Source organism: Rattus norvegicus, chromosome 20 (assembly GCF_036323735.1).
Source record: "Rattus norvegicus strain BN/NHsdMcwi chromosome 20, GRCr8, whole genome shotgun sequence".
NCBI classification, from domain to species: Eukaryota; Metazoa; Chordata; class Mammalia; order Rodentia; family Muridae; genus Rattus; species Rattus norvegicus.
Window position 1 is genome coordinate 21,025,001 of NC_086038.1, and position 23,278 is coordinate 21,048,278.

The 23,278-nt window shown below is 46.1% G+C and overlaps 2 protein-coding genes across 5 annotated transcripts in view; one reads left to right on the forward strand and one right to left on the reverse strand.

Moving 5' to 3' along the window:
- Positions 1–5,692, reverse strand: part of LOC108349059 (uncharacterized) — a 50,564-nt gene extending 44,872 nt beyond the window's left edge. For 3 of the 4 annotated variants that reach the window (XR_010060811.1, XR_005497749.2, XR_001842457.3), the window contains exon 1: positions 5,093–5,692. The gene's annotated coding sequence lies outside the window, so the exon portion shown is untranslated. Of the gene's footprint in view, positions 5,001–5,092 lie in introns of all 4 variants that reach the window. The other variant, XM_063279627.1, reaches the window with a different exon arrangement.
- A 13,001-nt stretch (positions 5,693–18,693) lies between these two features.
- On the forward strand, positions 18,694–19,862 carry Ado (2-aminoethanethiol dioxygenase). The gene has a single exon (NM_001107626.3). The coding sequence runs from the start codon at positions 18,761–18,763 to the stop codon at positions 19,529–19,531; it is 771 nt and encodes a 256-aa protein (NP_001101096.1). The 5' UTR covers positions 18,694–18,760; the 3' UTR covers positions 19,532–19,862.
- Positions 19,863–23,278: the final 3,416 nt, after the last annotated feature.

The window sequence follows — 23,278 nt, forward strand, 5'->3', positions numbered from 1 at the left end:
CAGCTCTGATAAAGCACAGTCACTACTACGTATCATAAAGCAGGTACAAGCTATTTTACATCCACAGAGGTATGATACAGTACTGTCCTACATCTATAATACTAGAGAATACAATTTAAAAGGCATTATTTGAGACTTGATTCTACTTTTCCAGCAGAGGGCCCAAAGGATGGTGTGACACAGCTTTGTAAAGAAACATACTCTAGACAGGATTTCCTTTCACTAGTGGCACAGTTCTAAGGATTCATTCTCTCCATGAATGTCAGCTAAAACCGTTATTAAAAAAATGAAATATCCCTAAAACAAAACCGTATAACCACCGGATTCACATTTGGATGTGAGGTTATGTTTGTGTGCTTTTCTTCTCTTTGTTTTGTTGCCAAGACGATTAGTTTCTTGCTTCTTCTAGGGTATAGCTTGCCTCCTTATGTTGGGCTTTACCCTTTATTATCCTTTGTAGTGCTGGATTTGTAGAAAGATACTGTGTAAATTTGGTTTTGTCATGGAATATCTTGGTTTCTCCATCTATGTTAATTGAGAGTTTTGCAGGATACAGTAACCTGGGCTGGCACTTGTGTTCTCTTAGGGTCTGTATGACATCTGTCCAGGATCTTCTGGCCTTCATAGTTTCTGGCGAAAAGTCTGGTGTGATTCTGATAGGTCTGCCTTTATATGTTACTTGACCTTTTTCCCTTACTGCTTTTAATATTCTTTCTTTATTTTGTGCGTTTGGTGTTTTGACTATTATGTGACGGGAGGTGTTTCTTTTCTGGTCCAATCTACTTGGAGTTCTGTAGGCTTCTTGTATGCCTATGGATATCTCTTTTTTTAGGTTAGGGAAGTTTTCTTCTATGATTTTGTTGAAGATATTTACTGGTCCTTTGAGCTGGGAGTCTTCACTCTCTTCTATACCTATTATCCTTAGGTTTGATCTTCTCATTGAGTCCTGGATTTCCTGTATGTTTTGGACCAGTAGCTTTTCTGCTTTACATTATCTTTGACAGTTGAGTCAATGATTTCTAGGGAATCTTCTGCTCCCCAGATTCTCTCTTCCATCTCTTGTATTCTGTTGGTGAAGCTTCTATCTACAGCTCCTTGTCTCTTCTTTTGATTTTCTATATCCAGGGATGTTTCCATGTGTTCTTTCTTGATTGCTTCTATTTCCATTTTTAATTCCTTCAACTGTTTGATTGTGTTTTCCTGGAATTCTTTCAGGGATTTTTGTGTCTCCTCTCTATGGGTTTCTACTTGTTTATTTATGTTTTCCTGGAATTCTTTCAGGCATTTTTGCGATTCCTCTCTGTAGGCTTCTACTTGTTCTCTAAGGGAGTTCTTCACGTCTTTCTTGAAGTCCTCCAGCATCATGATCAAATATGATTTTGAAACTAGATCTTGCTTTTCTGGTGTGTTTGGATATTCCATGTTTTTTTTTGGTGGGAGAATTGGGCTCCGATGATGCCATGTAGTCTTGGTTTCTGTTGCTTGGGTTCGTGCGCTTGCCTCTCGCCATCAGATTATCTCTAGAGTTGCTTTGTTCTGCTATTTCTGACAGTGGCTAGACTGTCCTATAAGCCTGTGCATCAGGAGTGCTGTAGACCTGTTTTCCTGTTTTCTTTCAGCCAGTTATGGGGACAGAGTGTTCTGCTTTCGGGCGTGTAGTTTTTCCTCTCTACAGGTCTTCAGCTGTTCCTGTGGGCCTGTGTCTTGAGTTCACCAGGCAGGTTTCTTGCAGGGGAAAAGTTGGTCCTACCTGAGGTTCCGAGGCTCAAGTGTGCTCGTGGGGTACTGCCTAAGTCCTCTCCGCGGCGGTAGCAACCGAGAAGATCAGCGCCGCTCTTTCCGGGAGCCTCCATGCACCAGGGTTCCAGATGGCGTTTGGTGTTTTCCTCTGGCGTCTGGATGTGCGCAGAGTGCAGTCTCTTCTGGTTTCCCAGGCGTGTCTGCCTCTCTGTAGGTTTAGCTCTCCCTCCCACGGGATTTGGGTGCAGAGAAATGTTTATCCGGTCTGTTTCCTTCAGGTTCCGGCGGTGTCTCAGGCGCAGGGGTCCTGCCGCTCCTGGGCCCTCCCCTACGGGAACTCAGAGGCCTTATACAGTTTCCTCTTGGGCCAGGGATGTGGGCAGGGGTGGGCAGTGTTGGTGGTCTCCTCCGCTCTGCAGCCTCAGGAGTGCCCACCTGACCAGGCGGTGAGGTCTCTCTCCCACGGGGTTTGGGAGCAGAGAGCTGCTCAGGAAAATATTTTTGATGAATTCCATGTTTTGACCCGAAAGCCACTGGAGGGCTGCATCTTCCAAACCACCTTCAGCTTGATGTGTGGTAACAGAACCCTAGCTTGTGAGGTCTTGGGTGACTAAGGTGCTCACTTCCACAATGGTTCATCCTCAGATCATCACCTACTTCTCCTCTGAACGTACAACAGGGAATAATGAGATTGATCCCTTTCATTCCAAAGGCTTGTAAACCGATGCTGTCATAGCTGCACTCCGTCCTCCCAGCTACTGCTTGGCTACTCTGGAAACAGCCTTCCTAGGAATGGGAAGGAGCCAGGAGAATGTTCTCAAAGGCCTGCAGAAGCTGCAAGGTGGCCATGGCCTTTTTAGGACCCTTTCCCTGCATCTAGTAAGGCTTATCGCCAACTGGTGACACACACAGATAGGTGTGCTCCTTGTTTGTGGCAGGCATCCCAGACCTGGGTGCTTCCAAACCTCTATCGGTGTTAGAAGGCAAAGCCATTGGCAATAAGAAATTATTAACTGGTGGGCCGAGTAGATGGCTCAGCCTGTGAAATTCTTGCCTTGAAGGCATGAGGTCCTGAGTTCCAGTCCCAGAGCCTACATGAAAAAAGAAGTTAAGAAGCAGACAGGCAAGGTAGCTCTAATCCCAGTCAGGCCAGTCCGTCATCCCAGCAGTGGGGAGGCTGGTTGCTGGGGCTAGCTGGCCAGTGGTCTAGCCTACTTGGCAAATTGCAGGGCAATGATTGACCCTGTATCAACATAAAGATGAGGATTGCCCCTGAGGAATGATATCTCTCACCCCCATACGAGTGCACACCCTCCCACCCATAACCGTATACATATGCAACCATTGCTTGGATTACTTGACAGTTCTCTTTATCTCTTCATACTTACGGCTCAGAAATAGAGGAGTTTGATCTTCCCCTATCGCCCGTTCTGTATGTAGGTGATGCTGGGTAGCAAACCAGGGCTATACTGATGCAAGGCCAAGGATCTACCACTGAACTTACTCCCCGGTCCCTCTCCCCCTTTATGACTATTACCAGAGAGGAGAGGAATTCAGAACCATTCTTCTCCTCATTTGGGCAAAGCACACATGAGACACCTCAGCCTTGGGTTCTCTTTAGTCCTCTGTGACTCTCTTCCCCTCTCTAGAACGTTCCGCCAGTAATTCCACCATCTCTCCTAGGAGTGGAGTCCAGAATGCACTTCGAAAAAAGGCAAAAGCAATATGGCTCACTATCCCGGCCCATTTACTCACGGCACCATCTAGGATTGTGTTTAATAAAAACAAAGACACCCATTACATGCTGTGGGAAAGTGTAAGTCAACAGGTGAAGCCAGTTTCCCAGGTTCTCTCCTTCCCTGATCCCTGCCCCCAAGTGGTGAGGAAATAGCTCAGGGGCTGCCATCTTGGTTGGCCTCCCTCACTTTGAGCTCTAGGGCTTCTGTCTCTTCACTCCCAGGCCAGGTGTGGTGCTGCCCCCATACACTTATGTGTTTGAGTGCTTGGCCATTATGGAGTGACACGTGAATGTGTGACCTTGTTGGAGAAAGTGTGTCACAGTAGAGGCGAGCTTTGAGGTCTAAGAAGCTCAAGTCTAGCCAATGGGACACAGTATTATTCTTCTTTTGCCTCTGCACCAAGATGTAGAACTCTCAGGTCCTCTCCAGCACCATGTCTACCTGCATGCTGCCATGATTCTCGTCATGATGACAATGGACTGAACCTCTAAAACTGTAAGCCAGCCCTGACTAAATGTTCTCCTTTAAAATCCTAAGCAAGACATCTGCTGGCCTAACCTAACCTCAACAAAACGTAGGGCTGAATTTAAGAAGAGGATTTCTGAGAGCAGCCCTGAAATTATTCCTGGAGACTGTTTAGTAAGGGGGTGGAGGAAATGAGAAAAATGCTAGAAGTTAAGCACCGTCTTGGCCATTGGTACTGCTATGCCAGTTACTGCTAATAATACAAATGTTCTTTATGAAAAGGCTTCTTGGAAAGTCTGGTTTAAGAGTAGAAAGGTAAAACCAAAATGCTAGATTAGGACAGACACATCAAAGGTAAAAATATGAAATTTGTCAGTTAGGTAAGACATTTTGACAATTTTGAATTAGGCAAAGGGGCCTTAAAAATTGTGAGGTCAAATAATAAATCCCCGGAGACTAGAGTTCAGAGTAGTAATGCAAGAGAGACTTACTTTATTTTACTGCAACATTCAGCTGGACGTCCCAAAACATGTTCACATTAAACTCAGTGGAAAGTGCAGATTCCCACCCCATCTACTCCCGCGCACGCACGAAGTCCTCACAGTCAGCACTGCCATGTAACAGTGGGGCACTGGTTACGGCTGATGAGCTACCTTGACACGTCACCATGCCTCGGGACCCACCCCGGGGTTACGTCAGGAGTCACTCTCTGTGTACGCTTTATGGATTGCGGCGAATTCACACTGCATGTTTTCTCTACTGCGGCACCATTAAAGGGTCATTCCAGTACCTAGTGGCGCCCTGCTCTGGCTATTCCACCCGTTCCTCTCCTCTAGCCCACGGCAGCCGTCAACTTTTAACTCTCGGCAGAGTCTTTATTTCTCCCCCAATCTTGGGTTTGGACTCACAGACCACGTAGTCTTTTCAGAGCGGCTTTTTTCGCTTAGATCTCTGCCGTATCTTTTCTCTATATGTTACTGCCTACATAGCTCTTTGCTTTCCACGGCTGCGGTCCTCCTGTCTGAGTTGATCGTGGTTTGCCTATTCGTTCACCTGCTAAAGATCGCCAAGTTTGCTTATTCGTTACTTTAGAAAAAAGAAAAAAGAGAAACAAGGATAAAAGTAGTAGCGGACAGAAGCAAACTAACCTTCATGAGCTGATGAGCGCAACAGGACTCACTCATTGGCAGCCTTAGTGTTTGCCTGCTTCATTGCCCTCTCAGCCAGGGCGCTGCCAGCTCACAGAGTCGCTCTTAGGCCTGCGGTAGGCTTCTCCTGGGTCCTCTGCCTGAAAGACAAGGTCAGTCAGAAGCTAAGTATGCACTAACGGGGATCTTAGCTATAAACTGAAATGTCAGTTCTGCTATAAAGGATGTTCCTGGGGATACCGGCATGCTAGGAGCAGGACCAGGGTTTCTAATGTGGAAATACTGCTGCCAGGGCCACTGCGAAGATCAGCTATAAAACTTGGGTGCAGAAGCCCCCAAATCATCAAGGTTCTGACTGATGCATCTCTATTAAGACTTACTAAAGGGTATCTGCACATCCAAATTTGGCATACTTCATTTTATATAAATGGATATAAGTACGCATATACATGTGTATTATATGTATACAAATATGTATATACATGTGTGTATTATATGCACACTGTACATATAATATGCATATAAATATTGTGTTATGTTTAATTAAGTGCATGCAAATGTGTACAATTTTTTATTACTTTTACTTTCCCCTCTCCTGCCCTCTCCTGCCCTCCCCTCTCCTGCCCTCCCCTCCCCTGCCCTGCCCTGCCCTCCCCGCCCTCCCCTGCCCTCCCCTGCCCTCCCCTGCCCTCCCCTGCCCTCCCCTGCCCTCCCCTGCCCTGGCCCTCAAGTCTCTTGAGGGTTAAGCACATCTCCCATTGAGGCCAGACCAGGCAGCCCTCTGCTGTATATGTGTCGGGAGCCTCATACCAGTTGGTGTATGCTGCCTGGTTGGCGGCTCCGTGTCTGAGACATCTCAAGGGTTAGTTGAGACTGCTGTTCTTCCTATGGGAACTGAACTCAGGACCTCTGGAAGAGCAGTCAGTGCTCTTAACCGCTGAACCATCTCTCCAGCCCCCAGTGGTTGGGTTCTTAGCTGGAGGTATTAGCATAGGTACATTGGCAACAGATGGGGATGTATCTGGTTCTGTGGCCTGGGTAGGTGGAGAAGCTTGTGCTATTGTTACAGAGCAAAGGGGCGAGAGTATTGGTAGATATCCTACAACGCACAGAACATCACCAACAAGAAAGGATTTGCCAACCCCAAACACCAAGTGCCATCATGGAGAAAGCCTACTGTGTGCTGGCTGCCATAGAGTAAGGCCTACTATGTGCTAGCCGCTGTAGAGTTGCTGTCTGAATGAGAAGTCATCAATGCCAGTGAAGCTACCTTGAGGACTGAGGGCTGGGGGATTTCGAGTTTCTGAATTACCTTCAGTTTGATTCTGAGATTTTTAAATTGCTTTTCAAAACAGTCCACTGAATAAAGAAAGAGGCTTTATATAGTTCATGTATGTTTTTCTTTTTTGGAAATGGAAGCCATGATTAAAATTGGCATTTTTGAAACTCTAATTGCTAGTTACTGCTTTGCTGCAGGAAAGAATTATTTCCCAGATCAGCCAGATGGGAAGTCTTAAGATGAGAAACTATCAGCCAGCATTCATACTCCAACCACGAGAAAAATTCTGTTTATCCATTTTTAATTCTGCTTAAGCAGTAATACATTTCTTTAATTGATTCCTAAACGGCTATTAATTGGCTGACTAATTTTCTAACGCTAGGCTTAATCTCCCAAATCCTATTAGATGGTGAATAGTGAGGCTGAGTTTTATGAAAAGGAAGGTCTGCTCATCAAGGAAGTCATAAGCTGTCATGGGAACAGACTGGGTTTGGCCACTATACATGGTCCTCCAGTGGTCATTACAAAACTCAAAATAGTCTGTAGAAACTTAAAATGTCCGCTTTCAAAACTCATTTCTGACTGAAATGTAGCTTCGTATTTTGGTTCACATGTCAAAAACCAGAGCAATACAAAAGCCTCCAAGGCAAGTATGAGGAATTCAGCCGCCTTTTGCTGGTTGCACCTCCCACCTGCATTACTGAGTCCTTTCCTCTTCGGTTACTCCCAAAGCAAGGGCCAGAATGGCGGAAAACACTCAGGAGAGAGAAGCGTCCGAGAGAAGGCCACAGTGGTTTCTTTTGTTACCTGTGAGCCCATAGAACCTTCTCTCTCTTACTGATGCTCTTGACGAGGGCTCTGGGTCTAAGGAGCATTCAGACAGGAAGAAAGGCTCTGTTTGGAGGGCCTCATCTCAAAAGCAAGCAAACAAACAAACGGAAAAAAACATGGAAGTTTCCTTTTATTCAAGTCTCCAGAGAGCTACTCAGAAACAGCCACAAATGGAGGTACATCTCTTGCTAGTTGCTTGTGTTTGACAAATAAAGCAGTCATCGAAATCACGGAGCGTGCGCTGCTTCTAAAAGCCCTATTTGTTTGACATAATACAGCAGTGGGACGGCTAGGCAAATAAATGGCATTACTTAACATAATCACTTAATGTTGTGCAACCAACATCAGGTCTCATGGCTTTCTCACTTGCAAAGAATTCAATGATAATAAAGCCGATTGTTAGTGTGAAGATATAAATTGTTCAGTAGTTAAAGTTGTTAATGACGGCCAAAGAGCACAAAGGAGGAAAAATGGGCTTTGGTAGCCCAAATTCATTGCTAATTGCCTGTGCATTCATCTCGGGCTGACCGGGGCTAATTATCTAATTAAACTGAAGGCTGCTGGCTTAGAGGCATCCACTGGTGCTGGGATGCTGGTTGTCAATTACCCCAGCACGTCTCCTTGAAATGTGTAGTTAACTCAAGGCATGTTTTGCTTCTCTCAACAGCAATACATGGCATTCTGATTGCATGATAATTTGGGCTTAGAAGGGAAATTTTTTTTATTCTTTTGAAAAATATGCTGTGGAAACTCAGAATAATGACAAATGCTTTCAACGAGAGCTCCCGTTCATTCGGCGCCATGATCTATATTCTAGAAGAGTCGATAGAATCTACAGCAGCTAAAACAATACAACGTGACACAAAAGAGAAACCAGATCATTGTTGTATGCGTAGCTGAGTGTCCCCTGCATGGTATTTTCAAAAAGACAGTTAAAATGTCTTTTGTAGCGCTCCACGGTGGTTCACAGTATGAAAACACATGGCTTATTGTCATTTAACCACATTTCTTTTTAATCTGGAAGGAGAGTGTTTTGCAGGCGCCCCACTTCTAAACTGTTCTGTGATTTCTCACATTTTCTCTAAGATGATACATCAGGGCCCCTGATGACAATGTGTGATTCACCTGGACACCAGCGTGAACTCCTGACAAGCCCACATGACCACTCCTGGGATTGGGCAGGACCACACACAGGGCTTGTGTATGCTTCTAACTAGTCGAGCCTGAGGTGTGTGTGTGTGTGTGTGTGTGTGTGTGTGTATGTGTGTGTGTGTGTGTGTGTGTGTGTGTGTGTGTGTGTGTTTTAACTGACTAAGTTCAATAAAAAATTGCCTGAGTTTCTACCAAATCCCTGCCTGTTCTGATCATAAAGACTCGTGGCAGGCAGCAAGGCACTGTTCCTCCTGTGAGCCCCTCCCACTCTCAGGACCAGTGTCGCATCTTTCCTTAACAAATGCACATTTACTCTGCTCATTCCTTTTCCAAATTTTATTTCTAGGGAATAAGTCAATGAACATGGAAGGCAGTGTGGCTCAGGGTGGCTTTGGTGACCAATGATTGTTGGGCATCCAAGTTTTCAGAGTTAAGTTCCCCCATAGCTGGGAAAGATGGCTTACTCAAAATACTCACAAGGTTATCTCTGAAAGAAGCACATGCAATAGCATAACTATTTTAAGTCTTCCAAATGCATTAAATGTGTTTTTAAGGCGAATTACCAAGGATGAATTACCAAGGTGAATTACACACACACACACACACACACACACACACACACACACACACACACACGAAGAGGAAGGGCTAAACAGAATCCTACTAAGGAAGAACTACGGATTTCACAAATCAGAATGCTTAGAGAATTAGATTGCAGCCTGCTCACTATTCCTAGGGACTCTGATCCTAAATGCACACATAGTTCATGACCTTGCAGAAACACAAGCATCCTTTGGGGAAGGCCAACTCCCAAGGAAGAACAGCTTTATCCTAACGAGCACTTTCCAGCACAGGCTCTGTTCACCTGCAAGCTCACAGAACCTGGGAACCCTCGCCTGCCCTTTAGCAGTCACCATTGAGGCAGATGCCAGGAACTAACACACAGATATTTCCTCACAGAGAGGAAAGCCAACTTTTCCTTTCACTGCCTCTTAAGCTGAACATCAACTGTTTTACCACTTGTGTTTAGAATCTGTTAATTAAAATAAATAGAAAGTAAAAAAAAATTATCTCTCCACTTCAGCCAGGAGGAAAAGGACAGATGGGAAAGCGGAGGAGGTGGAGATGGCTGATGTCTTCTTAGGGGGAAGAAAAACAAAAAGCATGGAGGGGGGCTGAGTATTTAAGAGAGGTACACTGTGTTTGAATTTAATTTACAGTTTGTGACTATTTTGGGTCTGTTAATAGTCACATTGCTTAAAGCACAAAAGGACAACCTCTCCAGTATCAAGCTGGTAAGGGGGCCATTGAAACCACATATCCGTTCTCAAAGGGGCATGCCTGGTTGTTTCAGTCAGGGTTACTATTGCTCTGATGAAACACCATAACCAGAAGTAAGTTGGGGAGGAAAGGCTCCATTTGTATTACACTTCCACATTTTTGAGCATCACTGAAGGAAGTCAGGGCAGGAACTCAAACAGGGCAGGAACCTGGAGGCAGGAGCTGATACAGAGGCCATGGAGGGGTGCTGCTCACTAGTTTCCCTCTCTGTTCCCATGACTTGCTCAGCCTCCTTTCTTACAGAACCCAGGACCACCTGTCCAGGGATGGTACCACCCATAATGGGCGGGGCCCTCCTCCATCAATCACTAAGAAAATGCCCTGCAGGCTTGCCAACAGTTTGACCTTATACAGGCATTTTCACAATGAGGCTCCCTCTCTGATGACTCTAACTTGTGTCAAGTTGACATGCAACTGTCCAGTACACTGGCCTTTGGCAGCATGTCAGGCTGCGCAGAGCGAAAGTTTCTATTCTTTAGCAACATGTGGGTGTACCTCACCCCACCTCGGCCTGCAGATTCCCTTAATTTTCATTCCTTTCTCCCTTGTCTTCTTGGAACAAGTTGGTGAGGAAAGGAACCAGCTTAAGTTCTTCCCTATCCCAATCCTACATACACAGGTCCATAGTCCAGCTTCTTAAACTGTGGCGGGTAGACTTAGATTTTTTCAAAACCTACTTTAATTATGGTTAACACTTCAACTTCCCTCCTAGCCCACCCCCCACCAGTGGTAGGGAAAAGAAAGGTTAGTGGGGAACGGGGATTATGGACCTGTTCGGAAATAGTTCTTTGGGGGTGATTCCAATCTTCATTGTCAGCAGTCCTTTTCACTATCAAAACACCAAACACCAATCAGCATCGGCAGCTGGATCCAGAAGAAACTGCAAGGCCCTGCAGATCACCAGGAGTCCACAGAAGCAGCAAGAAGCAGCTAGAATACCACCAGAGGTTCTTTGGTGTGCTTCCCTCTATGAAGTCACAAGCAAGATCAGGTGAAGAAAGCAAGACAAAGAAAGCAAGGCGAACCAATGCAAGAGCGTCATCAGCAAAGACCAGTGTCAGGGAAGCCCAATGATGATCAGCAAAGAGTTGCAAAAACCAATGGAGAACATCATCCACTGTCTGTGGAGTTGTACTTATATTCTTTCCAAACACCCCGTGTCCTCTCACGTGTCCCCTCCAGCAAATCATCGCATGCCCTTTCACCAGGCAGCTTCCCGTAAAACACCACCATGGGTCAGTTCTCAACAAAACATCCTCTCATAAGACGGTTTCCCAGAAAATATTACACGACACGACTGAATCTCAAACAAAATGAGAAATTCCCACTTCAGTGGGTTGTGACCCAGAAAGTGTTGCATAAGTGAATGTAGGAGGTGGGCATAAAAAAACATGTCAAGTAAAGTTTTTGAATGCACAATGACCAAACACTTCTTCAAAATCAAAGGCTTACTCAGGCCAAGGCGTGCCTAGCAGTGCTCGCCTGTGCTACACTGGATGACATCACCGCAGCCTTGGTTCTGACTCCCTGTGAGCACTCCACATGCCGTCACACCATGCCCCACCAGTGAGCATCGCCTCCAACACCTTGTTCAGAGTCCTGCCTGCTGCGTGTTGTAAAATGACTGCAGGGTTTTCGTTGTACACACAGCATTCTCTGCTCTTCTGACATGATGGCTGAACTAGGGAAAATGGGGGCTTTCTGTAGTTTTAACCACTGACCCTCAGCACATTTCAAATTAGTTAGATTACAGTGCTGGGTTTGAAAACTGGCCATTTGAAGTGCTGACTTGAGTTTCATTACAAGACAATATTTTGATGTAAGTTTTGGGTTAGTATTAACGTAGAATGCTCAGTGACTTCTGGCACAACCCTGAATGCACTTCTGTCATTTTGAGGTGCTCTCAGCACAGGCGATTATGAAACAAGACTATTGACCAACTCGGAAAACAGTGGGAAGAAACTCTGTGTCCCTAGTATTAAGCATTCAGCCAAAAGTATTCCTTTATGTAAAAGTAAATAAATACCCTATCTCCTTAGCATGCAAATCTGCTTTCCACTTTAATGAATGGTAAAAATCCCATGGATTCCAAATGGGTTTGTTGTTGTTATTCCCCACCCCCATCCCCTTGTGAGCTTTTTAAGCACAAGTCTCACTTTGTAATCTGGAATAGCCTCTACCCCTTGGTGATCCTCCTTCCTCAGCCTCTCCAGTGATGGGATTACAGGAGTGAGCCACCACACCTGGCTCTACAATTATTTCAAAGTAAATGTCTCTATAAAGAAATATCAGTAAACATTTGGCTTATAAATCCAGTTCATGCACCTTTATACCCAGGAGTGGAGTAAACATGTCTGGCAAACAGGAATCACAAGTGGGAAAAGATCTACAGAATCAGCCAGAAAATGGTGTCTATAGCTTGTGTAACACCACAGACATCTGCAGTGTACTGGGGTAAGGACCACCTAAGGTCGAACCCAGTGCCAAAAGTCTCTGCACTAAGGAGACAGCTTCCACACCAGAGGAATGAGCATGAGTCCAGAGAGGCAAACGAAGCAGGAGGAGAGGAGCTCCTGAGCCAAGATCTTAGTGAACATGGCCTAGGTTAAGAGGACTGTGATGCCTTTAAGTGAACAGAATGGTGAAAGGATCTGTCTTGTTTGCCTGCATTGTTCTCATAATGGCCCCTTTCTGCGTGTTGGCTAAAGGAGATGCTAGACAGAAACATGAACATCATCTCCCATAATCCCGCCAGGGGTGCTCTAGTGAAGTCAGGTGACACCGAGATAAAAAGCCGTGCATCCAAGTCTTCTGATTTGGTAATTATTTATTTTTCTTACAACGTGATATTCATTCATAATATAGGATGAGAAAACGTGTTTTGAAATCTGGAAAGGAATATGAATACAATACGAACCCCGAGTATTTAAGAATAACTAAATATAGTCTAAATATGTGTCTAAAATGGGAGGGGGTGTTAACAGTTTATTGACTGTCTTCCAGCAGCCCAGAGTGCTAATAATGTGGAACTCTTCCACCCGAGTCCCAGTGTGACCAAGAGATGGGCAAAATGGAATGTAGAGAAAGATCTGTATAAAAGTTGAGAGATTATCTTGTGAATAAAGGAAAATCAGTCATCATGAACTGAAGAGGAGAAGAAGAATGAAACCCAAAGGGAAGCCTAACTCCCAAGGTTTAAATCCTACTAGAGAGAAGGGAGCTAAACAGACAGGGGCAGGGCTAGCAGAGAGGGGGTGCTAAATACCAGTGGGGGACTCTGCCAGTGACTTTCTCATGAACGAAGCAACTTGATAGTTTATTTCTGCTTCTGTTTGCTTCCCTCCCCCTTCCTAAATTTAATGGCTGTGGGCAAAAGGTGGGATGTCAGCTTTCACAGTCTTACCTATCACTGCAGGTGGAAAGGCTACTTTGAAAGAGACTGCCTAAAGCAAGAGCTTGTCAGAAAGCCCTGCTTGCTGGACCTCCGAAGCCAAGGCTCTGTGCTCACACCACCTCTCCTGTCTCCCTGGAATCATTTCGTCAACTTGGGGTTCTCTATGCTTGCCCACCAGCAGTCGCGCCTGTTTAAAAATAAAGGAAGCCAGTCGAGCCCCTTCCAGCTCTCTAAAGGTTTCCTGCTGTAATTATAAGCAACCCCCTCCCTCAGCTGTGAAGTATTCGTAGTAAACTACTCCTTCACCTTTATCTCCACACAACTCCCAGGAACCCTGAAGCCTTTCTCTTCCCTTTCTGATCCGGCCAGTCCTAGTGGGACAGGCTGTGTCCTAACACGGGAACTACAGCTCTGAGTGGCACAGATAGCTTTAAGCAACCTCTCTGTGGACTCTTGGGACCAGAGAGCTTTGCTGTTGTATTACATGACTTTCTGAAGCACAAGGAGACACGGTGTGAGATGAGAGGCTCTCAGGCGAACGCTGTCAGAGTGACTCTGGGAGAGTAACATTACCCTGTTCGCCTGCACACGGAACTGTTGTGAAGGGGAAGCTTAAGATGGATGGCGTTTTGTTGGAGCAAACATGTGAAGGAATGCTATGCTAAAATGAACACAGATGTGAAAGGCTAAGGCAGACTCATGAAGGAGCGTTTCAGTAGACATAAGAGAGATGTTCTGTAAAGCAAACACATGAAAGGACACATGATGAAAGATTTTATTAACAACAACATATAATATACATATATATACAAACATAACATATAAACTATATATACATACATAATATATTATATATACATAAATAATATATATATCGGTCTGCCTTATATTGTGTAATTGAGCTGTATTTGTTGGAATGTTATAGAGAGAAACACACCAAAAAACTTTTGATGCTGTATGATAGTTTATTGTTGCTTTTAAGGGCTCAGGCTGACTGGATACATGTGCTGAGACAAGACGCGTCGAAGACACATGATGTTTGGACTCCGTGGAGTGATGGAGACAGCTTGGCTTGCTGATAAACAGCTAGCTGGGCAACGCTTGTGGGTCTCCTGTCTTCACTGATCTTCCATTCTCTGAGAGAGGCCCTGCTGAGAACTTCTCTAGTGTTCCCATTGGTCCCTCCTGCTGACTCGAGCTGAGGCCTGGCTGTCTCTGCTAGATCTCATGTCACCACTCTTGCTAACCCGACTCTACCAAACTAGACTACTGATACGTCCATAAGAGGTTTGCAAGTAAATCAACCTGTAAACTGAATTACTGATTTCCAGACAACACAGATGAAAGTTGCTCCAAAGCTCCTTTCTAAACAGGTCCCCTTCTCCTGTATCCTTCTTTACCACTACCTCAGGTAGGTGATGGGTCACAAGGAAAAGTTAAAACCTTTAAAAACCATCACTAAAAATAAAATTTATGAAAACTTAGTTACACTATCATGAGTTGAAAACACCTTTTTATCTGAGTCAGACATCATTTTAAAAAATTATTTCCGTGTATGGGTGTTTTGCCTGGATATAGCCATGCAGTGCATGTGTGTGATACCTAAAAGACCAAAAGAGTCTATCACAATCCCTGGGACTGGCGTCAAAGATGTCAGTGAACAATTATGTGGTCCAGGTCTTCTGAAAGAGTAGCCAGTGATTTTTAACTGCGGAGGCTCTTAACTGCCATGCCCTGATATTTCCCATAGCTAAGTTTTTGAGACGTGGAATAAACCCAGTTCTTACCCCTAATAACTGAGTGTAAAGCCCCACACACAAGCACCTATGACCCTCCGTTTTCTCCCCATGTGTACATCAGTAAGAAATCTCCCATTCACGTCTCTGTACTGTAGAACCCCCGCTTCGTTTGTTATCACTGCCAGACTGAGGAGTTTGTAAGTGAAGTCATTCCTCATGGCTGGGAGGTCGGAGAGCATGGTGCCATCTGGCAATGCCCTTCCTGCCATAGCGTACACGGCAGAGGGTAGTAGGCTATGTCTTAGTGGCAGGGGGTAGCGTCCCACAGTGAGAAAGACAAGCATGCAAACTAAGTTGCTTCTTAGGAAAGCACTGATGGCATCATGGGACGACACATCAATCTAACTACTTCCCAAAGGACTTTGCAACTATCCTGGATGGTACGGATTTGGATACTGTGTGTTCAGTGTATGCTCTTAGGGATGGGCACAGTTGCTAGTAAATTCCTTGGGAGATAACACCTTGTCCCTCCATGTTCCTTGTTGAACCTCCAAACACTAACCACTATTTATTGACAATATATTCCACACGTTCCAAACTTCTCCAAACGTTTCTCCCATGCATCTTCCCAACTCTTGTTACCGTTTCTCTTTTTCTAGGTTTCTTTTCGTTTTCACTCTGACAAAGAAATGAGAAATAAAGACTATTTTTAAAGGCCAGGGATACAGAATCCTGCTCAGCTGTGCTACTGTGGGGCAGAAAGCATAGCAAAGGGCTTCTTCTTAGCATTTTGTCTAAGCTCCGCCCCACCGTTACCTGGCAACAGCCAGGCGTACCTGACTCACTATAAAATGGGCTGCTTGCCACCTCTGTGCTCCTTTCCTTCTTGCTCCTGCTCTGTCCCCTAGCTCCTTCTACATTCTCTCCAGGTGCTCATGGCCAACCCATACTTCATTCCTCCTCCTCCTCCTCCTCCTCCTCCTCCTCCTCCTCCTCCTCCTCCTCCTCCTCCTCCCCCCCTCCTCCTCCTCCCCCTCCTCCTCCTCCACCTCCTCCTCCTCCACCTCCTTCTTCTTCCTCTCTCTCTCTCTCTCTCTCTCTCTCTCTCTCTCTCTCTCTCTCTCTCTCTCTGCCTTTCTGTCTTTTCTTCCCCATGCCCTAAATAAACTCTGTTCTATACTATACCACCATGTGACTGGTCCCTCAGGGGGAAGGGATGCCTCAGCATGGGCCCACTGAGGCATCCCCTTTCCCCATACCTTACCATATCTCCATCAAAACATATCCCTTCTCGATCTTTTTATAAACACAACACTTCTTGTGGGCAAACCCCTTAGGTTCCGTATCCTTCCTAGGTGCAGCTCTGAAGGACAGCATCAAAAGAAACTATGAAGGTCCTGCGAGTTATAAAGGACCATATGCCAACAGCCACTGGATCTCCAAAACTTCAACACACACAGAAGATTCTCATACAGAGTTTAATGTAATTTGGGAACAGCCCTTTAGACAAGTATTCCCAGTGTTTCCTAGGAAAGTTGTCTGGAAACTTCATCAGCTAAAAGATGAATAGTGAGGGCCCGAGTGGAGGCATTACTAGGTCAAACCAACAAAAATAACCTTTCAAAGCTCTGCTCTAAGACCACATTCTGTTTCAGCACTCACTGAATGCCTAAACCTATTAGTCTTTAAAGGGTAACTTGTAGCCATTGTAGGCATCTTAATAATGCCTATTGTCCTGTGGTAGTTACTATGTTCCCAAGGGTGCCATTGGACATTTGCAGACGTATCTAATCTTCCAGTTTACAGAAGAAACACTTAGTTTCATTTATGTACTTGCAGACAACTATTGTGGGTCTGTGCTCTTTGGTCTATGTCTCCTATTAATTACTCTTTGTTACAAGTAAAGCCAGTAAGGAAAAAAAAATCTGCATGTGAAAACAAAAGAACTCTCTCTTAAATATTCCTTACTTTATTAATAAACTGCACGGGATTTCCTTGCACAATGAACTTCAATAGTGCATTTAAGAATGGCACATCACCAGCTTCTAAAACACAAGTAATCTTAAGGGCCCATTTATGTAGCAAATAGTTGCTCTTACAGTCACTTACAATGGGGTTAGCTCATCATTTACAGATCTCACAGTGACGCCCCCCCCACACACGTGGTGCTAATCTAGTGGGCATCTCCCAACCAGAATTCTATCATTCACCCCAATACTGAATCAGAAGTCCTGGGGTGTAACTTCTAGAATCACTCTTTAAGCTACCAAAGGACTTTCGGTGAGAAACTATGGTTCAGAAGTCTGGTGACACCAAAACCAGCACTCTATGAATGAACGAACTGAGGACTTGGGAAGGTACGCTGTGCTCAAAGACACACAGCTTGCGAGCAGCACAATAAACTGCAGAAGCTAAGTCGTTGCGACCCTTGGTTCCATGAAACGCCAGTTCAAATTGTGCTTCATTAAGTTGCGTTTACCGCGATCCTATATGTGCACCTGCGACTTAATCCCTCGTGTACAGCCGGAGAATAATAGTCAGTGCGTACTTCTTAGGAGTTTCTGTGAGGGTTTATTAAGACAATACTCATTATTTAATGTACTTAACAAGGTACCTAGAATACCTCACTTACTGGCTAGCTTACATAACCCACTAAAAAAAAAAGCCTGCATGTTTAACTGAAAAGGACTGCCTGGGCCACTGCAGTTATAAACCCATGTTTAACTCTGAAAGTCCAAGAAGACCTTAAATTCATCATTAAGATTTCAATTCATGGTATCTACTGTCTTCTTTTGCCAGCCATTACCTACGTCTGTAAAGCCCAGGGAATAATCACTCTGCGGTGACCTAACTCCATAAACTAGCCCGATGGTTGCATTGCACTAGAGGCTCAAGACAGTGATAATCTACTCTGACCAAATGCCTCTACCTCAACTGGTGTTTCTTGGGGGCTCCGGGGATGAATAACCACTAGCATAACAGAATCCTGGCCATAGTTAAATGGCCTCTCAAAGCCTCCCCCGTTATCGGTGAGTCAAGGAGCAGCGTCATCAGGCCCAGCGGCAAACAACAGCTGCGCACAGCTGTGCAGGGTGACCGCTTTGATTGCCCGCCGGACCCCATTCACCTCCTAAGAAACAGAAAAGCACAAGCGCCATCCATGGATCTCCGCGTTGCACACAGTGTGGCCTAAGAGAAGCTAAGGTTGACCCCCCAAACCTCATTCCCAGGGAGCAAAGGTCAAAGGTAACCCCGAATGACCCAGCCGGCCCTAGCCGCACCAGAAGGTTAACGACCCTCTTGCTCCGTTTTTCCCAGCGGCGAAAAGCCTCCAACAGCTGCCGGAAGTGTGTCAACCCGCCTGGAGGGATGCCGGGAGTTGTAGTTAAATGGCTATACCTTTTGCATAATAGTTAAGTTTTATCAAACAATAAAACCCCCTGAGGATGCGGAGAATGAACTAACGAGCTGCTTGCTTTCCGCCAAGTGTTAAAAATCCTGGTTTCCCTTCTCTGCAGGACGCGTTCGCGCAGCGCGCAGCGCGCAGGCGCAGACTTGGACTACAAATCCCAGCGTGCCTTGCGGCACTCCCGCCGCGCCCGGCTGTCGTCGTTGGTGTGGGCCGCGTGAATGGATCTCCGCGCTTGAGGCAGCGCCTGGCACGGCCCGCGCAGCGCCTACCTGTGCCCGGAGCGTGAGTGCGGGCAGCGGCCGTGCGCGTGCGCACTCGCCTTCGCGCGCGGGCAAGCGCCCGACCGTTGGCGCGCTAAGCGGGCGACTGTGCAAGGCGGCCCCGCGCGCCCCGCCGGCTGGTCATTGCGGTCTCCCGCCTGGCGCGGGAGCCGCGGGCAGCCGTGGCGGCCGCCGGAGACCGCAAGGGGCGGCGCAGAGGCGGAACGGGCCGGCCGCGAGCCGCGCAGGAAGCGCCAAGCATGCCCCGCGACAACATGGCCTCCCTGATCCAGCGCATCGCTCGCCAGGCTTGTCTCACCTTCCGCGGCGGCTCGACGGGCTCCGAGGCGCCAGCACCCGGCTTCCCGGAGAACCTGAGCCAGCTCAAGAGCCTGCTGACCCAGGTTCGCGCCGAAGACCTCAACATCGCACCGCGCAAGGCGCTGCCGCAACCTCTGCCGCGGAACCTCCCGCCGGTCACTTACATGCACATCTACGAGACGGAGGGCTTCAGCCTGGGCGTGTTCCTGCTCAAGAGCGGTACGTGCATCCCGCTGCACGACCACCCGGGCATGCACGGTATGCTCAAGGTGCTGTACGGCAAGGTCCGCATCAGCTGCATGGACAAGCTGGACACGGGGGCCGTGCATCGGCGGCCGCCGCCTGAACAGCAGTTCGAGCCCCCGCTGCAACCTACGGAGAGGGAGGCCGTGCGACTGGGCGTACTGCGCTCCCGGGCCGAGTACACCGAAGCCAGTGGTCCCTGCGTACTCACTCCACACCGGGACAACCTGCACCAGATTGATGCGGTGGACGGGCCAGCCGCCTTCCTGGACATCCTGGCCCCACCCTACGACCCGGAGGACGGCCGGGACTGCCACTATTACCGTGTGATGGAGCCCATCAAACCCAAGGAGGCTTCCGGCTCTGCCTGCGACCTTCCCCGAGAAGTATGGCTCCTGGAGACCCCACAGGCCGACGACTTCTGGTGCGAGGGAGAGCCCTATCCAGGCCCCAAAGTCCTACCCTGAAGCTCCTGCCGCCCGGGAACTGTGGGCCCTCTCTACCTACCATAAGGGCTCTTCTCTCTCTGTCCCCTCGCCTGGACGATGGATTTACTGAAATGACCAGCGCCACGTCTTGAGCAACCTTGGGGAGCACGGCCCACTGGAGTATAGCCACCACCGGGCACGGTTATGGGGGCGGGTGGGCGGGAGGCTAGGTTGATTCCTGGTTTTGTCACTGCCACCAAGGCTTTGATTTAAAGGAAAGGGGCAGGGACCCTAAAGCGCTTCCACCGTAAAGCCATAAGGAAAACAGTTTGGTTTTCATTCTCTACAAAATACACTAAGTGATTTTGAATCCCTCTTCCCTTCGGTGACTAAGATTTGTTTTTCTCCTGCCCACAGGACTTTTGCTCCTTAATAGTTTAATTTATTATTGACTGTGCATGACCTTGTATTGTTTTTTGTTTTGTTCTTTTCTTTTTTTTTTTTTTTTTTTTTTTGGTTTGGTTAAAAAAAAAACAACATACACACAAACTTCCGGGCTTCTAAAGCAAGGAGTTCTGAAGAGAATCTCTAGCGCTAGGGTTCACCCTCATAACTCTGCGTGTTGAGGATGACTTCTTTCTCCCCTAGCTTGGTAGCCACTTCTGGTGTACTCAGGTAACCTTTAGTAAGAAGCTCACATATGTGAATTCTCTGTCAGGCCCTTAGAACTCATCTTCCCCTTGAGTCTCAAGATCTGTCATTTAAACAGATTTTGTTGTTGTGGTTGGGGATTTGCCTTTGAAGCAAAGACTACATTATCCTCAACTGACTTTTTTTTTCTTGATATACTTCAAAGATGATACAGCAATTATGTGTTTTCTAACCAGAAGATTCAGAGGAGCTGACTCTGCTCTGCTTCCAGATAACTGAATGTAATTCACCTGTTGAATTCCATACTCTTATTACTTCCAGCTTCTTCCTATGAAAGGAGAAAGCGATACTCTGACCGATCCTTTGCCTTCTCGGAGCAGCCTGGAGAGCATCTGGTTCCTGCAGTGTTGCTGGAGATGGTGCCCCAGCATTCCCTTAAACACGAGCCGGTGCTGGCTCCTAACTAACTTTTCTTGCAGGAAGAGGTAGAAGGTGTGTAGTACCCTGGGAGGGGCTCTGGATGTGGGCTTCTTGCTAAGCAGGCAAGCCCTGGGCTCAACCCTCAGTACCACATAAAGCCAGTGTAGCACACAGCTTTAACTCCGTCCCTTAGGAAGTAGAGGCAAGAGGACCAGAAAGTCAAGGTCAGACTTGGCTACGTAGTGAAATTGAGCAGAATCTTGGATGCATGAGACACCTTCATATAAATGTGTGTGTGAATATACATATATATATATGTGTGTGTGTGTGTGTGTATGCACACACACACACACACACACATACATGATGGATGCATGGAATAGATGATTGATAATTTAACTGCTTTAGGGCTCCAAGATTGGAGATTAAACCCTTACCAACCCTTGCAGCATTATGGCCAGCAGAGGCTCGGCACGTTTGCCATGTTTACAGCCGCGTTGACACTAGATTCTAGCCATGGACCACCAGTTTTCCCTGTTTACTATGTATAGGGTTCCTTTTTATCACAGGCCTTTTCATAAAGACAAACTAGAAATCAAGTGTGCCCAGCTGTCGTCTAAGCCCTCTCGATAGCTCGTGTGGCAATAGAATATAATAATACCTGCAATAAATGGGGACGTACTATCATGGGTGGCAAGTGTTTGTTGACCTGGTGGAGAAACTGCTTTTAACTCCATGTATCCAGGTTACACATCTGGACTGAAGGGGTGTTTGTTCCCAGTTCAATCGTTTAAGTACGAGGTAGCAGATTACTGATGGTTTGGCTTGTGGCTTTTTGTTTCATTTTAATAAGAATGAAAACAACAGACCAGTGGAAACCTGCTTTAAACCTGACACAGGATCAGCCCAACGCGCCTCCACCAAGGCTGCGAGAGGTCGAGTTCCTTCCGATCATGATCTTTAAAATGTCTCTGGATCCTCGAGAAGCAGCGATCGGAGCCACTTGTTTGAAAATCTAGATAGGAAGGGATGATTTTAAATTTGATTCTTTTCATAGGAGAGTAGTGAGGGTAGTTCTCAGCCACACACAGTTTCTGAGTGGCAGCAAAGGCTGATTCACTTAAAAATTGTCGAGAGCCATGTGCTTTACGGCGTGTTCTGGGGGGACTTCAGTGGAGCCTGTAGAAGTAATAAAAAGTATTAAAAAGGCTTTCATTCCAAAAAAAGAAGGGGAAATGTTAAAGGTTTGCTATAAGCAATTTGGAAGGAAGAAAAAATAAACCTAAGGTGCTTTTCAAAAGAGTAACGAATTGTTCTGGGCTAAAACAGCAATACTGTGCTCATTAGTTCAGTAAGAATGGCGAAGCTGTCCTCTCGCCAATACACTGAGTAAATTCATGGTGAAAACCACGTAACATGTTTTAATGAGCCACTTGAGGGAGAACACGCTCATTGCTAAGACAGTGTGCAGAAAAATCCTTGCACGTCTATGCATCAACCGTTAGCTATAACTGCTGCCGTTGTCTTTCCCCACGGCCTACAACTGTGGTCTAGAAATTGGGATAAAATTCCCTTCTTTTCTTGGGAAAGACCAATGAGCACAATGGTGTTAGTCACTTAATTTTTCTGATGAATAATAAATGCAATAACTAGCTCCTGGTCGAGAAGCTGTCTGTTTGTTTGTCTGTCTATCTAAATATTCTTGACACTTTGAAATGTCGTAGTTCTATCAATGACCAGTTACATTGACGTAAAATTTCTCGAACCTTTGATTGACGGGTCTTACTACCACATGCTGCTGCTTACATGAAAAAGCCTGCCTTTTAAGTAATGTGTTTCCTGTGTCTGTAGGAGTGAGTTCTCTGAGTTTTTAACATGACTAGAGTCCCACTGTCAAAATGTACACCCACCCCCCAACCCCACCCCACCCTGCACTGTCTTGTAGACATCTGGGAGAACCTGCCTGCTAGCATTGCAAATGAGTCTACTTGTTTAGCTCTCCTGCCCAACGTGGTGGGTACCTCCTCCCCTCCATCCGCCGCCCCCCCTCCCCACTTCAGAGCTCTGCCACCTTCTGACAGTATTCACTCCTGTACCTGCAGGCCTGAATTCAGAGCTTAGGGTTACACAGAACCCAGATTGGTCCGTTTCCCTGAGGTTTCTGCTGTCAAAGGAGATCGTTTCTTAGTGATACCCAGTCTTTCAATGCAGGCATATTTACATTTCTGAGTAAAACCTGTGTATTTATGGGAAATAAAGGCATGTTTAAAATTACATAGACGTAGTGTTGCTTATTGCAAAGTGGAGAAGGGGAACCTAACTATAACGATATTTTTTGAGGGTTTTTTTTATAATGATATTTTAGTCATTGTTGAAAGCTCACAGTTTAGTCCATAATGTTTTACCAAAATCCAATGGTGACCCACAGATTCCCAAAGACCAAGACGTGGTGAAAACAGTTGTTTTCTTGAGAGTACTCTTTGAAGCAAGCCTACCGAAAATACATCTGAGAGTATTTAATGTCTAATTACACTATTTTGCTGTAGCCGAAGAGGCCACTTTTGTATTTAACCTAAAGAAAACAAGAAAACAAAGTCCACTTTTATCCTAAAAGAAAAAAACTTTAAGGCTTATGTGTTTTTGTCTCTTTGTCTTGTTTCACTGACTCGATGGTTGTTGTTTGGACTGGCAGCATTTTAGGTGTCTGTGTCTGCC

Bases quoted from the DNA above. Each gene is read 5' to 3' on its own strand.
- Ado (NM_001107626.3), top strand. From the start codon at position 18,761: ATGCCCCGCGACAACATGGCCTCCCTGATCCAGCGCATCGCTCGCCAG.